The following is a 10,715-nucleotide window of genomic DNA, read 5'->3' as shown; positions in this document are numbered from 1 at the left end:
TCTACTTACTAGGTGTGATCCAATACTACTTATTAAGTATAATCTAATACTACTTACTAAGTATAATTAGATACTACTTACTAAGTATAATCTAATACTACTTACTACTAAGTATAAATCTAATCCTACTTACTATATGTAATATCACTCCCTTAGACTATAAGGACCTTTTAGTAAGGAGCTAGATAACCTACTAAGGATGGGCTTTACCTTAAGTAGGGGAGGATATAATATTAGTAAATAAATATTATAAGTAGATTAATAATTATTAAGGTTAACCCTAGGTTACTAAGGTTAACCTAAGAAATCTCTATAATATCTATAACTTATCTTTTAGATAGATAGCTATTAGCTAGATATAAATATAAGATCTTACCCTAGGTAAGTAAAGAGGCATTAGCCCAGCCTATCTCTCTTTACCCCTGGTGATACTACCTTACCCACGGTAATACCAGTATATACAGAGGTTATGTAGGAGCTAGTTATAGGAGATGTTATTATATATACTACTAATATTAAGGAGGAGTATAATTACTATCTTATTATCTTTTTATCCTATATAAATAGCCTCTAATATAGTATAGAGTACTATCTCTATGCCCTAGCCCTTATAGCTACTAAAGTAGTGATTTAGTAGTAAGTAGTATATCTTAGCTAGGTAGCTAAGCTAGGCTATAATAAGGGCTTCTAGTATCATACTAATTATACTTAGTAGGATGATAGATTAATATACTTTAGGGGTAGAGTAATCTAGTTTACTAAGCTTTCTGAGTATAATAATTATAGTAATATAAAAGTATTTTAGATAGTATCTAGCTTAGATATATTAGTTAAAAAATATTATTAGAGGTATTACTACTACCTATATACTTACCTAAAGCACCTAATTTATAATTATAAGGATCTATGATCCGCGAGAGTTGGAAACTAGTGTGAAAGAAGAATGTTTGCAAATAGGTTTAAATGTAGGTATCCTTATTCAAAGAGATTATCACTAAACTTCAGAGTTCAGTGGTTGCGGGTAGGGTTATTATCTTTATATATTATATAACTATTTATATGACCTCTTATAAGGATCCTCCCTCTAGGTAGGCTTCTCTGTAAAGGTAACTTTACTATAGTATATAAAGGATCTTTATAATCCTTATAACTACCCCCCCCCTGGGAAGACCTTAGCCTCTAAGGTCTGTCTAAGGTTCCTTATTCATGATAGGGTGCATTAGTAAAAACCTTTATTTAGTAAAAACCCTCTTTATAAAGGGAAAACTATAAATAATAGAAAAGGTTTACTACCCCCTTCTTTTAATATGTTTTATTTATCTTCTTGTAAAGGCTCAGTCATAGATAGATCCCTTTAACTATAATATCTTTATTACTATTAAAATCTTCTTATACTATATTTTAGGTTTATATTACTTATTCTTATAATGCTCCTGAAAATCCCTTAATAGCCTTATTATATAAAATCTTTATAGAGTAGAGTTTAGGGCAGTAGTAGTTTTTATAGAGTATATAACCTCTTTTCTACTCTATCTTCTATATTTTCCTTAGTTTTCATTATAAAAGTTTTAGTAAGGGACCCTCTATGATTTATAATGTTTAGATAAGAGGTAATTAATATATTATAAGATATTTTTAGAAAAATATCCTTCTATACCTCCTTCCCTATATCCCTACTATTACCTGTCCCCTCTAACCTCTTAGAGGTAAGTAAAGGCTTATAAGTCTATATTATTCTTACTAATAGTCCTTATAAAAGGAGGAGGGGGTGACCTTTATACTACTACTACTATCTACTATGCTCCTCCCCCCTGCACCTACTACTACTACTGCTGCTACTGCACTGCCTATTACTAGGCCTGCTGCTGCCACCCCTACTAGGCCTGCCACTACTACCCCTATTACTACTACTACTACTACTACTACTACTACTACTACTACTACTACTACAGCTCCTCCTACCTCTCTCTCCCTTATGCCTGTGGGGGCCTTCCTCCCCCTATATAGGGTTATTTACAGCCTCTTCTTTATTAACCTAATAAGAGTATGGCCAGCCCCTGTCATAAGGGGAGCCTCTATCTTTAGGCTGCTACTACCTCTAGTAGGCACTCCTAGGGCTAACTAGGACACCCTAGCACTTATTACTAGTAGTATTAATACCTAGGCTTCTAGCCTAATAATAAAGCTACTCCTAGACGCCTAATTCCTCCCCTACTCACAGGGAAATCTAGTGGTGGTTATAGGGCTCCTACCCTAGATAGGATTATAATCCTTATTAGGCTAGGAGTAAGTATAGGTTACTAAGACCCTGCTCTACTCTATTAACTAGTATAGCTTTAGCATACCTAGTTAGCTAGGAGTCTATGCCTAGCTCTATAAGGCCATCCTTATAACTAGAACTAGAGTAAGACCTCCTACTAGCTAGGAGTATAGCACCTGCCATAACCTAAGTATAAGCTTAGTATTTATAGCATATATTTCTGGCAGGCTAGCTAGGAAGTATAATAATTATCTCTACTATAGCTATAAGAGCTACTCTTTTAAGTAGCCTTAGGTCTAGTAGCCATCTTCCTAGCCCTATAAACTATGTTATACTTATACTTAATATTAGATATCTTTATAATAGTGGGTTTAGGAGTTAGGGATTTTTATATTTATTTTATTTATTATTTTATCTTCTCCTTAATAAAGATATGTTTCCCCTCCTTATAGGGTTCCTTATATAATTCTTATAGATCTATAGGTAGTATAGCCCTTTTATAGGCTCCTAAGTATTATCTTTCTTAGTATACTCTTTCTACTAGATATAATACTCTATAAATTATCTATCCTCTTATAAGTCTAAGATTACCTCTAGGTAGTATTTATAATCCTCTTCTATAGCTTTATAGATAGGGAAGTATTCCTATAAATTTACTTCTTCTATCTTCTTATACTTGCAGAGCATAAAGATATAGAATATATTATATATCTTAAGGCCTAGTAGTAAGTTTATATAATAGGCTAGGTTATCTATATATTCTATAATTTATACTAGACTAGTATTTAACTAATCTAACTTTATAGTTAGTCTAATCTATAATATATTCTTAGTAGAGATCTAGACTTAGTCTCCTACTTAAAATATCTTTATAATATATTTCTTATTATAATATTTTTTTTAATAAGCTTAGGCCTTTACTAGAGTCTTCTTTATATACTTATAAGTATATTCTAGCTTAGTTAGTCTCTTTATAACTAACTCCTCTATAATCTTATTCTTTAGTTAGTTTATAGAGTTTATTACTATCACATGAGGGTTAATACCTATAACTATATAGAAAGATATATTCTTAATTAATACCTAGTATATATTATTATAGATAAACTCTATAATAAGGAGATAGTTAATCTAGTCTTCCTAACTAAAGTTAATATAAGCTTATAAATACTATTCTAGCACACTATTTAAATATTCTATCTAGCTATCTATCTATAGGTAGTAGGCTATGGAGAGCCCCTTATAAATTAGGAGATAAAATATAAAATCTGCCTAGAAACCTTTTATAAAGATAGAACCCTGATCTATAATAACCTTTTGTGGGATTCTGTGAAGTTAGAAGATCTTATAGATAAGAGTTATTACTAACTTCTCCTTACTAAGGATAGTTTAGATAGGTATAAAATAGCCTATCTTACTAAATTAGTCCACTACTACTAAGATGCTATTAAAGGCTTCTTATAAATTTACTATAGAAATACTCATAGGGAGATCTATAATTAGATCTATAATAATTTACATCTAGATACCTATAGAGATAGATATAGGCTCTAGTAAGCCTTACTACTTATCCTAGGTTTATTATAACTCTTAGTATACTCTATAAGCTATATAGTATTTATAGATAAAGTTCTTTACTTCTAGCTACTAAAAGTACTTTAGGACTAACTCTCTTATCTTTTATTCTATGAAGTAGCCTGTAAAGGGGTTATTATAAAGTTTTATAAAGATACTTAGTCTTAAGCTATAATAATCTAGGATATAAAGTAAGCCCTTATAATAGAGAAGCCCTTTATAGCTTATCTAATATAATAATTTATCCTTTATATAGTAAGGCTATAATAGCTTCTCTATAGCTCTAGCTTATACTATATAAATCTTCTTTATAAGTTTATCTTATATAAGTAATCTTAGAAGGAGGACTTAAATTTCTATAGAGGGGTCTCTTATATAAGAGCCTAGCCTCTAGATATTCTTATAAATACTAGCTCTCTAAGCTAGTTTTTTTTATAAGTTTACTATTCCTTAGACTAGCACTATATAAACCTTCTATTCTATATCTTCTAGGATGTTTACCTTAGTGTGTTCCCTTTTATAAAGTATTAACTAATACTATAGTATATTAAGGTCTCTACTCTCTTAATCTTAGGTATCTATCTTTATAGCCTCTCTCTTATAATTAGCCCTTTATAAGGGTCTATCCACAGGGTTCTTTTTCCCTGTGTAGAAGACTATCTTAAAGTTAAATATTATAAGTATTTATAACCACTTTACCTATCTTTATAATAGTTAGGGTATAGTCTTAAAGTAATAAAGACTATTATAATTAATAATAACTTTTATAACTTTCTATAAACCCTCTAGGTAATAGCACTACTCCCTAAAGGATTCTACTATTATAAGGAGTTTCTAATTATAAATACTATAGTTCTTCTCTACTAGCTATATCTTCTATAAGAAGAAGGCTACTAGCTACTAATAACCCTTCTTACTTAGCTATAATAGTATCCTATAGATAATATACCCTAATATATCTATTTCTATTTATAAGTAATACTTTTTATAAAAGTAAGTAAGTACTACTTACTCTATAAATACTTTCTTTAATCTATTAAAGATATTTACTACTTTAGGGATTAAGAACTCCTTCCCTAGAATCCTCTTCTTCTTCCCTAGGCTAGGTTTTTATAGGAGATCTAAGAGATATACTAAAAGATATAAATACCCCTTAATAAATCTTCTATACTAGTTTATAAAACCTAGAAACACTAGGATCTCCTTTATAGATTCTAGTTATAGCTATTCTATAATAGTATTAATCTATAAAGGTTCTATTTCTAGGCCTTCTAGTATAATTATATAGCCTAAGAAGTTAATTCTCTTTATTATAAAGAGATACTTACTTAGTTTTATAAATAGTCCTACCTATTAGAGCTAGGCTATTATAAAGCAGATATACTTATAGTAATCCTTCTTATCTTATAAGAATACTATAATATCATTAATATAGACTACTATAAAGATGTCTAGATAGTTACAGAATAACTAGTTTATAAAGCTCTAGAATATTACAGGAGTATTAGTAAGCCTAAAAGATATAACTAAATACTTAAATAACCTATACTTTATATAAAAGGCTATTTTCTACTCCTGCTTCTTTATAATCCTAATCCTATAGTAGGTCTTATAAAGATCTAGCTATATAAAAATCCTTCCTTCTATAAGCCTCTTAATAGTCTCTAGAATAAGGGGAAGTAGATAATAATTCTTTAGGGTAATATAATTTAGACTATAATAATTAATATATAGCTAGAGGATGTTATCTTTCTTCTTTATAAAGAGGACTAGTATCTTTACTACTAACTTTAACTTCTAGATCTACTCTTTTATAAGTATTATCTAAAGATACTTATAAAGTACTACTAGCTCTGCTAGAGAGGAGTTATAAAGAGGTCTAAAGAATAGTTACTTCTCTTTCTCTAGATCTATCTTTAGATCTATATCTTTATAGTATAGTAGTAACTCCTAGGCCTTCTTCTCTAAGAAGACTATATAAAAGTTTATAAGCTATTCTAGTATAAGATCCTTACTCTCTACTATCTCTTATAGGGCTACTATAACTTATACTACTATAACTATTATATCTTCTACTTCTGTAAACTCTTCTACTAAAACTAGGTGAATTTATAGAGCTAACTCTCTACTAAAGATTACCTAATCTTCTCTCTAGAGAGTTATAAAATTATACTACTTTAACTATAGCATCCCTAAGATAATATAGTTTATATCTAGAAATACTACTATAAGCTCTATAAAGAGTTACTCTATTTCTTTACTATCCTTAACTAGGATAGTAGCTTCTACTACTTTTTTATTTCTTATCTCTTATAAGGTTAATATCTTTATAAAGATCTACTATAGTAGGGTATACTAGTTATTTTCCTTAGTTAGCATTACTAGGATAAGATTAACTAAGCTTTTATTAATAATTAATACTTATAAGACTAGTCCCTATCCCTTCTCTCCTATCTAAGCCTAAAGGAATATACTTAGGTAGGAGAGTAAGGGCCTATAATACTCTCTATCTTACTCTTTAGTAGTAATAGTTATAACTAGTTATTTAGTCTTTATAGGACCCTCCTACTTAGGCTTACTCTAGTAGTATCTTATAATATACTCTTTCTTATTATAATTAAAATAGACTTATAAGGTACTAGAAGTATAAGGTAGTAGATCTTATCTCTTTATAACTAAAATAGTTATAATAAGCCCTATTCTCTCTATCTTCTTAGTAATAATATAGTCTATAAGAGGCTTCCCTAAGTTTCTAAGGCCTTAATAATTCTTATCTTTATATAAGGGGTCCTAATAAGTATTCTACTTAATACTTAGATATAATCTTATAAGTAGAGAGACTATTTCTTTCTTAGATTTTAGGAATTCTAAATATTTATAGATCTTCTGCTTAAATACTACAGAGAAGGATTTAAAGAAGAGATATAACTATACTTTCTTTATATTCTTTATATTATCCCTAATTTTAACCTATTATTTATACTACCTCTATTAGTATATATAGTCTGTCTCTTTCTTATAGGGCCTTATCTAAAATATCTATAACTATGCTTTCTACTTATAATTCTCTAGATTACCTAGCTATAATTCTAGGAAAGTATAGAGGCCTTTCTATCCCTAGTTATAGAAGTCCTTAGAAATATTACTCTACTAAAGGTTAGAGAGGATATAATCTAAATAGACTACTATAATCTTAATATACTTCTTCTTATTTTAGCTATTTACCTCTATAGTAGACTCCTAACTTATAATAAAGGCTTAGTATATTATATAGTTATAGGTTAAGTATCTTTCTAACTCTAGTAGAGGTTAGATTTAGATATTAGTCTTCTTTATAGGAGGTAAGAATAGTTCATCCTATTCCTAGCTTTATAGATACTTTCTATAGCCTATCCCTAGGTTATTATAAAGCTTCTAGATTTCTTATAGGAGCTATAGTTCCTATTATAGATGCTCCCTTATAGGGGTTATTACTAGTAACTTTAGGTCTACTAGAATAGAAGAGTCTTATAAACCTAGCTTACCCTTAGAGCCTTCCTCTTTATAGGCTATCTCTTTTCCTACTATCTAACTTTATATAGTTATAGAGGAGGGTTCACTAGTTAGTTTAGGTCTAATTAATCCCTTTTATAATACTATTTTCCTAATAGACTAGTTTTAAAGGTTAAGTAATAAAATATAAGGATCTATAATCTGTGAGAGTTAGAAACTAGTATAAAAGAAGAATATTTATAAATAGGTTTAAATATAGGTATCCTTATTTAAAGAGATTATTACTAAACTTCAGAGTTTAGTAATTATAGATAAGATTATTATCTTTATATATTATATAACTATTTACATGACCTCTTATGAGGATCCTCCCTCCAGGTAGGCTCCTCTATAAAGGTAACTTTACTATAGTACATAAAGGACCTTCATGATCCTTACAATAATACTACCTAGGCTAGGTGCTTTATCTACCTTTAGTATATGGATAGTATATTTGACCTTATGCTTAGTAAATAGTAGTGTGTGAATTAGCTCAGGGTAGGGAAAATTATAGAGGCTATCTAGATTAGTAGGTAAGGGTAAGGAGAAGAATTATTAAATAAAAAGCTATACTTTATCTTTAGCTTAGAATACTAGGTTGCCTGATATTAGGTTAGTAAGAGGGGGGGTGTAGGCCTAGTATAGTCTCTAATTCTTAGTCTATTAGATAGCCTGCTGGATATTATTTATATTATTAATATTAGTTATCTACTAATAAAATATAGTATATCAGCATATATAGACTGTATATTTATATGCTCAATTCAATTCAATTCAATTATTCATCCACGCATCTGTCAGCCTAACGGCTGAGTGGTGGCAGGTCCCTAAGGGTAGCTAGGCTAGCTACTACTATATACACTAAATCTTAGTACATCACCTATAGTCATCTATAGTGCATCCCTAGGCTAAGCACCTATATAGGGCCCCTAGTATCTTCTCTATCTTAGTTAAAGGTAAGCTCTATAAGTAATCTTTAGTAGTTATATAGGCTAGGGATTACTACCCTCTACTTTAGCCTAGAATATATCTAGTAAGCCCTGGAACTAGCCTAGGAGCTATAATTTAATCATGAATTAAGTAGTATATTATATCAGACTAAGCTTACTAAGCAGGTAGGTATAGTTAGTTTCCTATAAGTACTACTATATTATATAGAGCTAAAGTACTATATACTAGAGGTAGGCTATTAGTATATACTAAATATCCTGCTAACCTAGGCTATAGGGATATTCTCTAGTAGGTATTATACTAAACTAGCTAAGGTAGCCCCTAAGGGTAATCTTACTAATCTATATCTAGATAACTACTAAGCTAGCTATATACTAAAGCCCTATATAAAGCTTTAGCACAGCCTAGCTCAGGGCTATAAAGACCTTCTATAAGGAAGATCTATAATTATAATTAGTCTAGAATTAGTGCTATTCCTCCTATAGTAGCTAATAGAGATAGTAGTAAAGAAAGGTATAGAGCACTAGCCCTAATAATCTACTAGGGATATAGCTATTTGCTACTATCTTTACTAGTTAATTAGCTATCTTATTACTATAGACCCTCTTATAGCCTAGGAGCTACTAGATATAGATATACCACCTACTAATATAGAGCTAGTTAAGTAGCACTATAATCTAGTATAGGAAGTATTAGCTAGAGGGGCTATATAGGTCCCTATAGGCCTAGATTACTATCTAATTATTTATAAAGATAGTGACTTACTACTCCTACCCTAATAATGGCTATATAGTAATAATATTTAATACTATCTCTATGCTGCTAAGTTCTATAGCATAGATTATCTATATATCTAGGGAGCTAAGGTAGTAGGTTTAGCAGCCCTATAGAGATACTACTACTATACTAACCCTCTTATCTATACTACTCTTATTTATATAAACTACTACTATATTTAGGCTATACACACCTACTAGCACCCTATAGTGCTTGTGGATTGCCTACTCCTAAGTATCTACTATAGTAGTTTTAGATAGCTCCTACTAGGGGCTAACTATAAATAATTTAATAGTCTTAATCTAGTCTAGCCAGATGCTAAGGTAGTGGTGGAGTTAGTATTTAAGGTGCTATAGTAGTAAGATTAGGGGGTCTTTATCTAGGTTAGTATACTAGTGGCTAAGGGGGTAGGTAGATATAGAGTAGATAGAGTAGATTATCTATTATAATAGTAATATTATAATATATAGGCATGCCTCCTCTACTATATAGGTAAGATTTAGCATAGCTAGTAACATATTAAGATATATATCTAGGGCAGCCTAAGATATTATCTAGAATGCCCTAGTAATCTAATATAAGGCCTGATACTAAATAGATTCTATAGTTATAGTAACCCTTTAGATACTATACTTAAAGCTAAAGCCCCCCTAAATAAACTAGGTAGAGTAGCTATATAATAGTTATAGCTATAGTACTATAATATATATATGTTAAAGATAAAGTAGCCCTATTCCTTATATTAAGTCTACTATTAAACTAAGTATAGAGGTTATATAGACATCCTTCTTCTATAGGTATTCTATATAGGCTGAGCTAGAGAGGTATTTATCTAGATAGACCCTTAGATACTTTAGTATTAGCTTAGGCTAGACCTCAGCATCATAGAAGTAAGCTACTATATTAAGTAGGCTAATTAGCTTTAGTATACTATGGTGGTTAGACTATAGATAGATAAGCTTATATTTTAATAGGTTAAATTATAATATATAGTATATCTTCTACTACTTAGCTAGTATATAGATATACTCTAGCTAGTAGTAGTTAGCTATTACTAATTTATCTTATACTAGGATGCATATATTATCTATATAATTAGTAACTATAACCTAGTTAGGGAATGCTATATATGTATTATTAATTAGGTTAGTATTATAGAAGAGGTAGAGAATTAGTAATAGTAGGGATCCTTAAGGGATTCTAGTATTAACTTAGCTATGCCCTATTAGCCTCTTAAGTAGGACTAGGTTTATCTAGTATTTACTAAGGAAGCTAGCTATCTAGTTAATAAGGGGTTCTAGTATATACTACTTATATAGATTATATAGGAGCTATTAATAGGAGATATTATTAAATATACTAGATATATCTAGAATAAGTAGACTAGCCATACTCTCCCTAGTATATTAGGCTGTATAGGTCTACTTAAGGAGAAGGTATAGAATATATTTATAGGACTAGCTATATTACCTACTTATATAATAGTTTAGTAGGAGTCTATAGATTTCTATTAAATAACTTAGCTAGTAAATAATAACTACCTCTAGCACCTTCCTAATAGTGCTAAGTAGGGTAATTAGGTAATAAGCTTTTAGGGTTATATAGTCTAGCTTACTAGGCT

General features: G+C 29.9%; 1 protein-coding gene across 1 annotated transcript, besides 7 other annotated features; it reads left to right on the top strand.

Annotated features, from left to right (window-relative positions):
- Positions 1-2: 2 nt before the first annotated feature.
- Positions 3-135: a microsatellite.
- A 1,643-nt stretch (positions 136-1,778) lies between these two features.
- Positions 1,779-1,962: a microsatellite.
- ACLA_067860 (uncharacterized protein) lies at positions 1,799-2,044 on the top strand (the record flags this gene model as incomplete). Its single annotated transcript, XM_001275194.1, has 1 exon — positions 1,799-2,044. A coding segment is annotated over one exon (246 nt), but the record flags the coding sequence as incomplete, so codon positions are not given.
- Positions 1,890-1,950: a microsatellite.
- A 1,266-nt stretch (positions 2,045-3,310) lies between the features above and the next one.
- Positions 3,311-3,709: a mobile genetic element.
- A 723-nt stretch (positions 3,710-4,432) lies between these two features.
- Positions 4,433-6,160: a mobile genetic element.
- Positions 6,161-8,125: 1,965 nt separating this feature from the next.
- Positions 8,126-8,146: a microsatellite.
- A 1,733-nt stretch (positions 8,147-9,879) lies between these two features.
- Positions 9,880-10,715: part of a mobile genetic element that runs on past the window's edge.

This window comes from Aspergillus clavatus, genomic scaffold (assembly GCF_000002715.2).
Source record: "Aspergillus clavatus NRRL 1 1099423829791 genomic scaffold, whole genome shotgun sequence".
Classification (NCBI taxonomy): domain Eukaryota; kingdom Fungi; phylum Ascomycota; class Eurotiomycetes; order Eurotiales; family Aspergillaceae; genus Aspergillus; species Aspergillus clavatus.
Note: the sequence above shows the minus strand (reverse complement) of the source record. Positions and strands in the feature narration are given on the sequence as shown.